General features: G+C 60.9%; 1 protein-coding gene across 3 annotated transcripts in view; it reads left to right on the top strand.

Moving 5' to 3' along the window:
• Nucleotides 1-14,674, top strand: part of FZR1 (fizzy and cell division cycle 20 related 1) — an 18,061-nt gene extending 3,387 nt beyond the window's left edge. The window contains exons 2-14 of one of the 3 annotated variants that reach the window (XM_065918064.1): nt 8,044-8,164; nt 9,272-9,341; nt 9,444-9,507; nt 9,578-9,705; nt 10,098-10,180; nt 10,462-10,645; nt 11,283-11,348; nt 11,748-11,850; nt 11,933-12,117; nt 12,214-12,447; nt 12,733-12,837; nt 13,321-13,422; nt 13,722-14,674. In XM_065918064.1, coding sequence (XP_065774136.1) covers nt 8,109-8,164; nt 9,272-9,341; nt 9,444-9,507; nt 9,578-9,705; nt 10,098-10,180; nt 10,462-10,645; nt 11,283-11,348; nt 11,748-11,850; nt 11,933-12,117; nt 12,214-12,447; nt 12,733-12,837; nt 13,321-13,422; nt 13,722-13,763 — 1,422 coding nt within the window. In that variant the 5' untranslated portion in view covers nt 8,044-8,108 and the 3' untranslated portion in view covers nt 13,764-14,674. Of the gene's footprint in view, nt 1-8,043; nt 8,165-9,215; nt 9,342-9,443; nt 9,508-9,577; nt 9,706-10,097; nt 10,181-10,461; nt 10,646-11,282; nt 11,349-11,747; nt 11,851-11,932; nt 12,118-12,213; nt 12,448-12,732; nt 12,838-13,320; nt 13,423-13,721 lie in introns of all 3 variants that reach the window. The other 2 variants (XM_065918063.1, XM_065918062.1) reach the window with 2 other exon arrangements.

Below are 14,674 nucleotides of genomic sequence, written 5' to 3'. Positions count from 1 at the left end.
AATACTCGGGGTTGATTTCCTTTAGGATTAACTGCTCCACCGATGTTTCTCTTATTATCTTATTTTTGTGGGTAACAGCTTTACTCAGATAAAATCGTCATGCTCCACAATTCACTCACTTAAATTGTGCAGTTGGGTGGTTTTCAGTATGTTTATGTGGTGTGTGCATCTGTCACCACTAGTTCCGGAGCATTTCCCTCAGCACTCACTCCCAGCCCCTTCTCACCCCTGGTGACCACTAACCCACTCTTAGTCTCTGGATCCATGTCTTCCTGGCATTTCATATAAATGGCATCACACAACATGTGGCCTTCCATGTTTGGCTTTTCTCACTGAGCATCACATCTTTGGGGTTCATTCATGCTGTAGCATGTCCTCTTTTTTGTGACTGGGTAATTCTGTCGTGTGGATGGGCTCTGTCATGTCTCTGCACCAGTTGGCAGGCCCCTGGACTATTGGCACTTTCTGTCTGTTGTGAAGAGAGCTGCTGAGGACAGCTGGGGCACCCTCCTGTTCCATCTTGGCTAGGACCCCTCTGCTCACTCTTTGTGGCCTCCGCTCACCCTCAGTTTCCTGTCCTCAGTTGCTGCTGGTGCCCAGACCTGGCTCCTGACTGCAGGCCCACGTGTCCAGCGGCCCGTCATCCTCCCCTAGGTGTCATGTGGTGTTTTCAGAAAAGGCGGCCCTTTCCTCAGACCTGCCCAGCCCCCTCTCTTGTGTCCCCCAGCCTCACCTGGGACTCCTCCTCTCCACCCCCCCCCCCCATCTTGTTAGGACCACCTGCTTTCTCACCTGAGCAGGCAGATCCCAGCTCCCCACCAGCCCACTAAAGCACCTCTCATGAAGCCCCTCCCCCATCCTTCCCCACCCCTGCCACCAGCCTCCCCAAGGCACAGCCCAGGAGATTGTTCCAGCCTTCTCACCTTCCCTCTTCCTGCCCCCAGTGTGCTCCCCCCAGACCATGCCTTCCAACCCCCAGCTCTTCCCCAGATCAGAACTAGTTTGGGAGTCATAGGGTTGTGACCCTCAGTGAGAGTGTCATCTCTGCCAGGCCTGAAGCCGCTGCAGGAGGCAGCAGGGTCAGGCCGCCATGGTGACAGGGAGGCCGCTTGAGGAGGTGGGGGGGACAGATGGGGGGTAGGCGTGAGTGTCTGTCTGTCTGCACTCATAGAAGGGCTGAGCATTGAGAGGTCAGTGCTAGTCTTCAGAACTGGAGGAGGCAACTTTCCCCCCTAAAGAGTCCCCTAAACCAAAGAGTCTCCATCAAAACTGGGGGTGCAACATCAGTGGGTGGGGCCAGGGATGCTGCTCAACCCCACAGTGCCCAGAAGGGTCCCCACAGGGAACAACCGCGCTGCGTATCAGTGTGTGTGTGGGGGGACTGCCCTCAACATGCTAGGCTTTTGCTTCTGCCACTCCCACCCTGGACCCATGGGTAGGAGCCACAGTGAGGAGATGGAGGAAGTATCTGTGACACTCTCTGCTGCCTGTGAGGGGTGAGGTCCCTGTGCCCGGGTGTGGAGGCGGACGCAGAGATCTGTGAAGGCTCTGGGGTCCTGGTGGGACACGATCAGGAGTTGTGATCATATAGATAGTCATGAGTCACTGCTGTGGCGCTCGAGTCCTTCTTCCTTTCCGTAGGCTTGCATTCTTTGAGCTGCTGCAGACCCAGATGCCCTTAAGGCCTGAAAGCTTCACCCAGTCTGACGGGAGGGTGTGCCCTTTGAGCCGAGAGGTGAGGGTGAGGGTTAGAGTGGAAGTTTCACCTGGAAGTGAGACTTGGGGGTGTGGTCACAGGCAGGAGAGCTGTGTTGACAAGGCTCTCCACGCCTCCACTCTGTGAGTCCTGGGGCACCACGACTCCCAGGAGACTCCCTGCTTGGCAGCTGCTACACCTGCCTGCAAACGGGGCTGTAAGCCTCTGCTAAGTGAGTGAGTGAATGAATGAATGAACGACAAGAAGAGGCTCAGGTGCGCCGCCAGGCCTCCCCCCCCAAGTGATTCTCCTCAGTCGCTTGGAAGGCACTCTGTCCCCTCCTGGGCACAGCCCTGTCCTTTCTTGTCTTTAGACGTGAGGGTCTGCTAGCTGGTTGGGCCCCCTCTGCAGGTGCAGCCACTCCTTTCTCAGGCCCCTGTCTGTGCCTTCGCGGTGGCAAGGCCCAGAGCTCAGGTCCTAGTCAGGAGTCAATGCCTGTACAGCCGCCGCCAGCCCTCTTGCTAGCGGGAATCCCACTCCTCTCCTGCTCTCAGGATGATGCTCCCTTGTCCAAGGGGAGACCAGTCCTTGTCACCTCTGGGGACAGTAGAGGAGAAGATGGGGCCCTGCCCTGTCCTCCCCACGTGCCACACAGCCTACGTCACTGGGCAGTGGAGGGGCGGGAAGCAGGTGCAGCTGGGACCTGTCATGGGCCCCTCACTGAGCTCAGGAGACCAGCTCCGCTCCCTAGCGTCCCCTTTGGGTCAGATTCTCTACCATCTGCTCCGTGGAAGTTGCACCCGGTTTCACCCCTGCACTTGTGGTGTTACTCCATTATCCCCACTTTTGAGATGAGACAGGTTCAGAGAGGAGAAGTTGCTTGCCTGAGCCAGTTAGCCAGTAAGGGTCGAAGCCCAGACTCAGAGCCAGCTCTCTCCCCCTCCACAGCCCGCCCTGGGACTGGTGATGATCACAAGAAGGGGGTCCGCCAGGGCTGGCCAGCCTGCGCCCACTTGGAAGAGGCAAAAGCAGAGACACTGCTGGGAGCAGAAAATTGGAAGACCCCCCATTTCTGGTTGGGTCTCTCTCTGTGGAACTTCTCCCCTGCTCCTCAGAGTCTGGCTGGAATAAGACAACCAGTTACCCTGCCTTCTCAGGGGCTGATGGTCAGGAAGCCATGGCCTGGCACCAGGGCACCACAGTCTTGACGATCTTCACCTGCATGCCTTGTGGGCCGGGAGGGGGCCTCCTGGAGGGTCAGGGACCCCTTCAGAGGCTGTGCCCCGAGATGATGGCTCTCAAGGAGCCTCAGGCGTAGGTCGCTATGACCCCTGATTGGATAGCTGCCACTTGAGCCGGCGGGTGCTGCTGCACCCTGGCTGTGATGACCAGTTCCGAGGGGGCCTGGGAGCTTTAGATGGCTGACCTGCTGGTGCCGGGGTGCCCACCAGCCTCCTGAGCCCCAGGGTGCCTCCTCTGTGGAACGCAGATAGAGTTGAGCCTGCGGGCTGCACTGAGTCATGCACCTGGACTGTCTGGCGCTTCGCTGGCTGCTGGAGCGGCACAGGTGGGCTTCGTGTCCCTGCCCTCAGCTGTGTCCTGACGGCCTCCGCACAGGGCTGGGAGCAGAGTCCCATGCCCCGGGATGCAGTGCCCACGGACTCTGCCGGCTTGTGTCCTCCCCTCCCTACCCCGTGCTCCACTTGGGAAGCCTGTGTGACCTCCCTCCCAGAGGCCAGAGTCACCCTCTCTAGGCTGATGCTGTGCCTCCTCCCCCACCTCAGGGGACACTGGACTGAGTCTGGAGACGTCAGTGGTCCACATAACTGGGGGCATCCTGCTGGCGTCAGACAGGTGGGGACCTGGGGGGCTGCTCGCACCCACAGTGCCCTGGATGGCTGGGATGTCAGCAGTGCCTTGGGAACAGGGGAGGCCGGCAGCTGCCTGGAGCCCTGAGTCATGAGCCACATCACAGGGTGTCTCCTTGGCCTCAGAGCCCCACAGCAGGAAAACAGCAGGAGTGGTTCTCAAGATAAGCAAGGCCCCAAAGGACCTGCAGTTGGTCTGAGCACTGCTGGAAGCAGGGCTGGCACGACCTCACCAGAGGTATGCCCAGGATGCTGCCCTCCCCTGAGGAGGCCTCGCAGCGACAGTGGGAGGGGCTCACTATCCTGGTCCTGCCCCCGCAGGCCACCCTCTGACCTCACTTCCTCTGTGGGCTCAGGGAGGGGCGGTTCCTGCCCGCCCTCGGGGCTGCAGTGACTGGAAGCCAGCGTCTGCCCTTGTGTTCCTCCTCTGGTGGGATCCCAGCTGTCAGAAGGGCTCTTGGGGCTTGGACACTGGGTTATCTTCTGGCCCCTGGGTCCCTGCCAGCCCATGCTGTCATTTCACTGGCTTGGCCCTGTAGGGCATTTCCCCAGCACTGCGTCGGGTCATCCTCTCTGGGGGGCCGTGACCGGCACTGGGGTGTGGAGTGGCATATCCAGCACCCACAGTCATGACAAGCACAGGTGTCCCCAGGCTTGGCCCAGTGTCCCCAGGGCAGGACTACCATGGTGAGGACCACTAGGTTGTACTGAGTGCCTGGTAACTGGAAATCCTGCAGGCTAGAGGGCTGGGCGAGGTCAGGGGTTAGTGAGAAACTGCAGGGGAAGCCTCCTCCAGTGGGGCAGCGGCTGGAAAGCCAGGAGTTGTTAGGAGACAGGCAAAGGGGGCAGAGTGTTCCTGTGCGCAGCTGGCCGTGCCCCTACCATGGAGAGTCTTCCGGTCTCACGCCCGGCATGCGTGACCCCCACTGTGTCTGGCTGCTTATTTCTGTGAATGGCTGGCGAGTTCCCGAGACACAGAGTCCAAGAAGCACAAAGTGACCAGGCAGGAGACCAGGGCTTCCTTCCTCACTAGAGCCTGTTCTCTAGTTCCTCTTCCCAGAGCCGACCGTCTAAGCCTTCTGAAAATAGCTTGTTCTGCACAGTGTGTTGTGCGTGGCAGTGGGTCCCCAAGACCCGCACCCCTTTACCGCAATGCCTCTGGCAGCAGGGGGAAAAGGCCAGGCCCCCCAGGTAGAGATCTGAGCTCTGTCCCCCGTTTTCCTGAGCAGCCTGCATACAGCAGCTTCCCTGTACACACGGGTTTGCACCCGTGTGCCAGAGTTTCTAAGCGGAAATTCTTAGAAGTCAAAAAGGATGTGCGTTTTTAGATTTTGGAAGCTGTTGCCAGATTTCGGCTCCTGCCAACAGCGGGTGGGAGTGTCTTCTCCGTGGGCGAGGGTGTGTCCTCTAATCCTGGAGCTCTGCAGTGTGAGGTGGGAGTCAGCATCTCCTGTTTTTGCTTCTGATCCTCCCCCTCCCTCTTATAAGGACCCCGTGATGACACTGGGCCTCCCAGGGAATCCTGGGTCGTCCCCATCTCAGGGGCCTTAACCCCCTCTGCAGAGCCCGTTTTGCCATATAAAGAACAAAGCCACGATCAGGGACTAGGGACTTCTCTGATCCTCAGCAACCACACCTATCAGCAGTAAGTCGCCTGCCCGCTGCACGGCCTTCTGCAGACTGTCCTGTCGGGATGTAGCCCACAGATGGCAAGGGGTGCTTCACATGGGCGTGCTGACTGGATTCAGATTTAGTGCACACCCGGTGCCTGGACACTTGGCGTCTTAGCAGCAGCTCCTTTGTGCATCCCAGAAAACCAGTCTCCACGTACTCTGCAATGACCTTAGTGCTTTGGGCTCTTAACTTCTGGTGTGTGGGCTGCATCTGCACTGCTCTCTGGGCCCTGCCATCTGCCCACACAAGGAGCCGCTAGGGGCACTGACATGGTGGCTTTGGTCTGAATGGAGAGGCCGTGGTTTCCATCAGCCCTGTGGGCAACCCCCTCGCCATCTCTGAGCTGAGGCCCCAGAGGGGGTGCCTCTGAGCACATGGGCTCCAGGGAGCTTCCTGCCCGCCATGCAGCAGTGGAGGCCCTGTTGAGGTCTGCGGAGTACATTCAGTATGTCGGGCTGGGAAGTTAGCCCTCTGAGCCTGGTTTCCGTGTCTGCCAAGCAGGGACAGCCACTGACCTAACTCAGGCGCTGGAACAGCTTCGTGGCTCCTCTCAGTGTCCATAGCCTGCTCACAGGCCCCTTGGGGGAGGAGGAGTAGAAGGCCAGAGAGGGAGATGACTGGCAGTCATTTCAGAGGCTTTGGCTTGTGGCCACAGTGGACAAAACGCGTCCAGGGACCTCTGCCAGACAGGATCCCAATGGCCACGAAGGGGTGGCTTCTTTCACAGATTCACCGGAAATGGGAGTGGGGGTTGGCACCCCGTTTCTCTCAGCGGGAAGCTCGCTATCTGTCCGTGACAGAGATATGGGCCAGCATGGGCTCGGAAGAGCCCCAGGCCAAGTGAGGGGGTGTCGTGGGCCCGGGGTGGGGGAGGGAGGGCAGGTGGACCTCTAGGCAGGAACCCTGTTTGCCCCACCGGCCCCTGACCCCTTGCCCAGCCTCACCGTCCTCATCTTTGCAAGCGGGTGCAGGCAGCCAATTCACAGGTGACTGGTGGCTGTGTTACAGTCCCTCAGGGTCGAACCCCACGGGCTCTGCTTTGGCCAGGTGTCTGCCTTTGGGCCAAAGCCACACTGAGGACGCCCTGTGTGATAGTGCGTGGCACAATCCCAGTGAGGGACAAGGACCTGACAGGCTTGTGCCAGTGCCCGCGTCTCAGCCCAGGGTTAGGCCCAGGAACTCGGGGAGCCTGTGTCTGAGGTTGTGGAGGTAGGACGCCTGAGCGTCTTGTAGTCTTGTGGTCACGTGTAGGAGCAAATGTTCTTTGATTTCCTTTCTGTCTGCATGAATTTGACAACTCTGGGACCTCCTAAGAGTGGAATGACACAGGATGTGGCCTTTTCTGTCTGGCTTCTCTCACTGGGCATCATGTCCTCAAGGCCCACCCGTGGTGTGGCAGGTGTCAGAACCTCCTTCCTTTTTTAAGGCTGAGTGATACTCCACTGTGTGGATGGACCTCATTTGTTTATCCATTCACTGTTGACGACTCTTGGGTTTCTCTTCTTGGTTTTTGTTTATAGTGTATGTAAAGACACTTGAATACTGGCTTCTTTGTGGGTCTCTTTCCTTTCTCCTGGGTGTCTATCTGTGTCTTATCTTGAAGTGCACTTTCTGGGTCGCGTGACTGTGTGTATTTGATTTCTTGAAGAGTTGACAGGGGCAAGGGGCTGGGGAGTCAAGTGTTTTAACGGACAGAGTGAGGCGTGAGTGTTTCGTGGGCCCAGAGCTTCAGCTTGGGAAGACGGAGCAGTTCCGGAGATGGTGGGAGGATGGTTGCAGGCAGTGCGAGTGAGCCAGAGCCTTAAGCTGTGCACTCAGCCGTGGTGACGATGGTGAATTTCATGTTGTGTGTGCTTTGCTATGTAGGTGTTTTTAAGGCAGGAGAGGACTTCGCCAGGCACCACATCTAGGAATGTGTATTAGTAGACTTAATTCCTGATTCATATTTGGTCTGTCACCAGCTGTGTGCTGGCCTGGAGGCTCGGGGGCTGGAGCTAGCCTGGCCCCACCTGCACGTGGCCCTCCAGCTGAAGTAGAGTGACAGTAGTGGGGAGAGGCAGCGGGGTCTGGGGATGCCGTGCTCCCTCCGAGCCTCATGCTGCCCTCCATTGAGAGGCGAGAGTCTAGTGTGTGGTCATGGGCACCCCGGACCCAGGTCTGCTGTCCCCCTAGAAAGGGATCGCTGCTCTCTGCGGCATCCTGTCCTGGAAGGTGCCAGCCCGCCTGCCTCAGGCCTCTCTCTCCAGCCTCCCGTCATGCCGCACTCTGACTCCTGTCCTCAGAGTGGCCTCCTGACTAGGGGACCTGGTGGGGGACCAGTCTGTCCACTGGCGGTGACGTCCCTCCACCAGGCAGGCCTCATGCCCAGTCAGCTCTGTGGGGAGGGCCAGGCAGCTGATGGACCCCCTCCCCACTCTTGCACCCTCTTCTGTACTTTGGGACCAAAGCTGCTCTGCTTAGAGGAAGAGACATCAGCACCACCCCTCCTCTCTCTAGGGGCCCCAGGAGCGAGGATGTGGTCCATAGGTGGCGAGACTGTGGGCTTCTTATTGTGGTGGCTTCTCTTGTTGCGGAGCATGGGTTCTAGGTGCCAGGCCCTGTGCGGGAAGAGGAGGGGGCCTGGGGGCAGGTTCCCCACAGGACAACCAGAGAGAAGCCTGTCTGCCCCATCACGGCCCTCTGGGCTCCTAGGGGGAAGGCCCCACATGGCCGGGGGACTTGGCTGTCGCCCAGGGTACCCCGTGGTCATCAGCGACCAGGGGGCCGCTGTCTGCCGGTGCTGACCTCTCCCCCTCTCCCCACCAGGCCGTCCAGGGCTGCTGAGCACGGCTGGCAGGCCGTGCCTGCCCGCCTCACTATGGACCAGGACTATGAGCGGCGCCTCCTGCGGCAGATCGTCATCCAGAACGAGAACACGATGCCGTGCGTGAGTGCTGGGGCCGGCGTGCCAGCGCCATCCTGCCCGGTGGGGATGGTGGGGGCCCAGGTGTGCTCAGCCACTGGGCTTTGTCTGTTGAGAACAGAGGTGCCCAACAGGTGACGCACACGTTCTCCCCCATGATGGCAGCATGGTCACACCCAGGGGTGAACCCCCCCAGCACCTCCCCACACTTCCTCTGCTGCTGGGGCCACAGACCCCTCATTCTCTGGGGGACTGGGACAGAGGAATGGGGGGAGCTGTTTTGCTCTTTCCCAAGCTCCCACCCCCTCCGCTATTTGTAGGCTCCCAAGTGTGGCAGGCTGTGCCCACCGCTTCTCAGCACTCTTGGCTCTGCGCAGGCTGTCCAGAGTGGGCTCCTTCCCGCCTCTTCCAGTGTCTGGGGCTGTTGGCACTCCTTGGTGCACAGACCTGTCCGCCCCACCTCTGCCTTGTCTCTGCATCCCCTTCCTCTGTGAGCTGATGTCTCTTGTCTCCTCTGAGGACACAGGCCTAGGTTTGGGGCCGCCCTGCTCCAGTGTGAGCTCATCTTAACTTGAGAACACCTGCAGGGACCCTATTTCGAGTTAAGGTTGCACCCCAGGTCCCAGGGGCGGGACCTCAGCATATCTCTCTAGGGAGCACAGTTGAACCTCCCTTATAGGAGAAAGGACGTTCCTGGGACATTCCCACTGCCTGTTGCCGGGGCCGGGGAAGAGACTGTGTGGGGATGTGGGTGGGGGGCCACAGGCTGGACGCTCTGTGTTCTGTGCCGTCAACTCTTCTGTCCGTGTGTGACCCTGGGAAATGGATTGCAGCTCGTGGCGATGCCCACACTTGGGCTCTTGCTCTCTGGCCTCTTCCTGCCAGGGAATGGGACACACGAACTGAGCTTCAGACGTGGTGCCACTCACAGGCGCCAGCACATGGGTTACTCCCAAGATCAAATCCTCAGCCAGAGGCCACAGACAAGGAGACATAGTGGGCGGGGCCTCAGTCAGCAAGGAGACAGTGGCCTTGGGGGCTCTGAGGCACCCAGCCCACCCTGCCGTCCTTCCAGGTGGCGGAGATGCGGCGAACCCTGACCCCTGCCAACTCCCCTGTGTCCTCCCCCAGCAAGCACGGAGACCGATTCATCCCCTCGCGAGCCGGTGCCAACTGGAGCGTGAATTTTCACAGGATCAATGTAAGGGGCTGCCGGAGGGCGGAGGGTGAGACTCTGTCTGTGCAGCCTGGGGGTAGGGGCCCATCCTTCCCACTCACTCTTCCTTCCCCTCTCCATCCACAGGAAAATGAAAAATCCCCCAGCCAGAACCGGAAAGCCAAGGACGCCACCTCGGACAATGGCAAAGGTCAGCACTCAGGTTCCCCTGGCCCCAGCCCCTCACCCCAGCCTGGCCTCATGGAGCTTGGTGCCCACAGATGGCCTGGCCTACTCGGCGCTGCTCAAGAACGAGCTGCTGGGCGCTGGCATTGAGAAGGTTCAGGACCCACAGACAGAGGACCGCCGGCTGCAGCCCTCCACACCTGAGAGGAAGGGCCTCTTCACGGTGAGCCTGCTGGCCGCCGCCACCTCCTGCACAGCCCTGCCCGGGGCTGGAGTCCCAGAGGGTGGGGGCCCCTTTAACCCCTGCCTCACGCCAGGCTCACCACAAGCCACCCACCACCCCTTTCACGTGCGAGCCCCAGGGCTGCGTCAGAGGCCCAGCTTGGGTCTCCCCTGACCCTGAGTTGAGGGGCTGGTGGCTGTGGGGCAGGAGAGATGGGCGGACACCAGCAAGCCTGTGGGAGGACACCTCGGGGGCCAGGCCTGGTTTGCTGGGGACACGCGTCTCCAGTCCGGGCGCTTCTGGTTTGGCGCCCTGTGTGCTCCCCTCCCAGGGGCTCAGGGCGCCGGGGCTCTGGGGCACAGCATCCGCTCAGGGGTGTCCCCCGCCTGCAGTACTCCCTCAGCACCAAGCGCTCTAGCCCCGATGATGGCAACGACGTGTCCCCGTACTCCCTGTCCCCCGTCAGCAATAAGAGGTGAGTCCAGACCCGCACCGGCTGGGGAGGGGGCATGCTGGGGGCTGTGCACAGGTCAGGGAGGCTTCTGGAGGAGGCGCCAGGCAGAGGGGAAGTGGGTTGTCGGAGCTCAGGGTGGCTGAGCACCCGTGCTTGAGGGTCGGTGGCCATGGGGTCACCCACCGTTCTGGAGTCACAGAGTGTCAGTCAGGATGAGCAGGAAACACTGGGGGCTGCTGGAAAGGGAGACTGTGAAGTCTGTGCAGTCACTGCAAAGCCACTGCCCCACCCCCGCCCTGCAGTCAGAAGTTATTGCGGTCTCCACGGAAACCCACACGCAAGATCTCCAAGATCCCCTTCAAGGTCCTGGATGCTCCTGAGCTGCAGGACGACTTCTACCTGAACCTGGTGGACTGGTCCTCCCTCAACGTGCTCAGCGTGGGGCTGGGGACCTGCGTGTACCTGTGGAGTGCCTGCACCAGCCAGGTGGGTGCTGCTGAGCGCGTGCACATGTATGTGTGTTGCAGGGAGTGGTGCTAGGGAGCGACCAAGCCAGGCCAGGCCCTGTGTGAGCGATGGGGGAGCTGCTGGGGCCTGGATAGTTCCCAGCCACCCCCTCCTCCTACCCCGTCTCCTCAGGGTGCAGACCATCCCTGCCCCAGGCTGGCTTCTGGGAGTTAGAGTCTTTGCTCCCGGCTTGAGCACAGGGCCCCCTACCCAGCAGTAACTCCGCCTCCTCTGAGTGGCTGCTGGCCCCCAGGGTGGCATGTTTGAGGGACAGAAATACATGCTGGTGGGTTCAGAGAAAGTGAGTGAAGCCCCCCACAGGGACACCGGCACACCTCATACACATCCCCTACAGCCTGTGGCCAACGCCTGCTGCAGGGCCCCCCAGCTGTGATGCCCATGCCCCTCGCATCTGTGCAGTCAGCATCACTGTGCTTGTGTGTGTCCCCGAGCTCCCAGCGACCTCCTAGGGCCCACAGTGAGGCCATTGCTCACAGGCCTGAGGTGTGAGGGAATGAGAGAGTGAAGGGGTGGGTGGATGGATGGATAGACAATCTGGGCCTTAAAGGAGGAGTGGGCCCCACGTCTGTCGCACCAACATTACGCCTTCCACCAGGTGACCCGGCTCTGTGACCTCTCCGTGGAAGGGGACTCAGTGACCTCCGTGGGCTGGTCTGAGAGGGTCAGTACACTAGCTCCATCCCCTTGCTGGGCAGGGTTGGCACAGGGGAGGTCTGACTAGACTTCACTGGAGGGGCTTCCACAGTGGTGGGGGCCTTGCACACCCAGGAAGAGCCTTATGGTCATTTGTCCAGCCCTAGTGACGTCTGCACCCTGGCTGTCCCCAGCCTGGAGCAGGTGGTTAGATGACAGACATGGGGGCGGGCAAGTTCGCTCCACACGTTGATGCGTGTCGATCTCTGCGCATGTCATGTGGGTTTTAACAAACCTAAGCTCCACATGACTATCTGCCTGGGTTCCTAGGAGAGCGATCCAATGGCCCATGAGTAAGAGACTTCGGGGGGAGGGGGAGGGGAGGGCCCCATGCTGGACCTGACACCTGCCCATGTTGCCATCCTAGGGGAACCTGGTGGCTGTCGGCACACACAAGGGCTTTGTGCAGATCTGGGACGCTGCTGCGGGGAAGAAGCTGTCCATGCTGGAAGGCCACACAGCGCGTGTCGGTGAGGAGCCGCCTGGGGGCAAGGGTGGGGGTGTGCTGCAGGGCCAGGCTGCATCCTCAGCCTGCCCTCCACCTGGCCGCAGGGGCACTGGCCTGGAACGCTGACCAGCTCTCGTCCGGGAGCCGGGACCGCATGATCCTGCAGAGGGACATTCGCACGCCCCCCCTGCAGTCGGAGCGGCGGCTGCAGGGCCACCGGCAAGAGGTGTGCGGGCTCAAGTGGTCCACCGACCACCAGCTCCTCGCCTCGGGAGGCAACGACAACAAGGTAGGCCAGCTTCTCACTCCCTGCAGCCCCCTCTGTGGAGCAGGGTGATGGGGGTGTGCCCCGAGGGACGCCAGCCTCACGGCCCCGTCCCCGCAGCTGCTGGTGTGGAACCACTCGAGCCTGAGTCCCGTGCAGCAGTACACGGAGCACCTGGCTGCCGTCAAGGCCATCGCCTGGTCCCCCCACCAGCACGGGCTGCTGGCGTCCGGGGGCGGCACGGCTGACCGCTGCATCCGCTTCTGGAACACACTCACGGGGCAGCCGCTGCAGTGCATTGACACCGGCTCCCAGGTGTGCAACCTGGCCTGGTCCAAGCACGCCAACGAGCTGGTGAGTGGTGGGGTACAGGACGGGTAGGCAGCAGGCGGGCAGGGCCCAGCCAGCCGGGTCTGCCAGAACCTCACCCAGGCGCCCATACCCAGTGATCCCCAGAGAGGCCCAAGGGCTCTCATGGGCAATTGGTCCCTGTGTCGGTCCAATCGTGGACCAGGGAGCCAGGCTGGTGGATGTCACCTGCTGGTCTCTGCACCCTTCAGGCAGGCCCTAGTGCTCTTGTGCCTTGTGGATGCATCTAGGGGCCTGGGACGCTGGCATAGTGCCCTTTCTGTCCCCTAGGTGAGCACGCACGGCTACTCACAGAACCAGATCCTGGTCTGGAAGTATCCCTCTCTGACCCAGGTGGCCAAGCTGACCGGGCACTCCTATCGGGTCCTGTATCTGGTGAGTCTGCCTGCCAGGCCCAAGAGGCAGTACGCCCAGCTGCCCAGGTCTGTCCTCCACTCTGGGCCAGCTCTGGGCCCCAGGACCAAGTGACAGGTAGAGGCATTGTCACTCTGAGTCTGTTTCACCAGCTCCCTGCCCTGTGAGCAAGGGTGGCTCTGTCCACTGTGTGATCTCCAGGTGTCTGCTTTCACATGGAAGTGGAAGCTGCTGCAGATAACCCCATGTACTTGCTCAGGTCATCTCTAGACGGTTCACTAAGCAACTGTTCTCATGTGTCTGGAGATAGGAGCCCCTCTTCTCACACACATGCCCTCATCAACATTTTGGTGTTTTCCAAAAAAAACTTTTGTCCTTAAGCCAGCGAGTCCTTTGCCGAATCGCACAGAGAGATCATCCCTTGTTACGGCAGGCAGGATGTCCTTTGTGTTTTCCCCGGGTGCCTGCAGCTGCGGGGACAGTGGACTCTCTCTCCTCCTGTAGGCCATGTCTCCTGATGGAGAGGCCATCGTCACCGGTGCTGGAGACGAGACACTGAGGTTCTGGAATGTCTTTAGCAAAACCCGTTCAACAAAGGTAAAGTGGGTCGGTATCAGCACCAGATGTTCCCAATTGTGTGCCCCCAGCATGTCCTGGCCCCGCCCCGCGCCCCCCCACTCCCCCCCCCGCCCTGCCAGCCGGGATTTCTCCAGAACCCCCACCCCTCTCTGCTTCTGCATCGCCTGGCCCCCTTGCACATCCTGGGGCGCTCACCATGCCAGGTTGCCCGCACAAGCCCCGCCTGTGGCCCAGAGCCTCGGGGTCCCTCCGGGCAGAGCTTCCCTCCCACACTTGAGCGGCGGGGCTGGGCTGAGGGCTCAGCATCACCCCTGTGTATCCTGCAGGAGTCCGTGTCCGTCCTCAACCTCTTCACTAGGATCCGGTAAACCCACAGCTACCGGCCGTCTTGGTCGCAGAGCAACACCTTGTCAGCGTGCATGGACCCTCTGCTCCCCCCCACACGGGCCCAAGATCGGCAGCAGGGTGGGGCGGGAGCCGGGCCTGGAGAGACCCTGAAGATTCCATTAAAGCCTGATTGCGAACCCTGTTGGCCGGTGTTTGGGGCAGGGCCGGGGCGGGCAGCAGCAGGAGTGGGGCTCTGGCTCCCCACCCTGGGCGGCCCCGGCTCGGACAGTGTGCCCAGCGCAGGACGACTGCTGGACTGGCCGTTTCCATCATCCGTCACCACCACTGCCTCATCAGGGCTGCATGCTATGCCCGGAAGCATGTGCCCGCCGCTGCCCACGCCTGCTGTAGGACAGGACAGCTGGACACCACGCCGGTCGGCCGGGAGGGCTCACAGGGACGTGCCCTCTTGAAGGGTCTCTCTGCAGCCGCCTCTGCTCTCTCTGACCCGACTGCCCCCCGCTGACTCTGAGTGCACGACATTGGGAGCAGGCCCCAGGCAGGCTACATGCCAGAGGTCATCTCAAGGTGGACTTGTTATCTGAGGAGAACTCTAGGGGGAGTCTGTCCGCTGTCACGTGTTCACCCCAGCTGAGCCCTCGTTGCTCACGGGGTCACAGGCAATTGTGATTCTTGGCACTTGCAGGGTAACAGTCATGGTAGCCTGAGGGCAGACTTGACCCCAAGGGTCAGGTCCTGTGGGTGCCTGGCCCTCCCCAGCCCTTCCTTCCAGGCTACCCTAGTGGGTCCTGTCTGCACCTCCAGCCAGGGCAGGGGGCACCCCAGGGTCCCCCAGAAGTTTCCCGAGCTTCCCCTGGCTCTGGGCCCACCTCCCTGTCATCCTCCGCCCTGTTTCTGCTGCACCTGGAGGAGACGGAGGAGGGAGGCGAGG

Source organism: Muntiacus reevesi, chromosome 1 (genome assembly GCF_963930625.1).
Source record: "Muntiacus reevesi chromosome 1, mMunRee1.1, whole genome shotgun sequence".
Classification (NCBI taxonomy): domain Eukaryota; kingdom Metazoa; phylum Chordata; class Mammalia; order Artiodactyla; family Cervidae; genus Muntiacus; species Muntiacus reevesi.
This window is presented reverse-complemented; position numbering and strand designations above follow the sequence as displayed.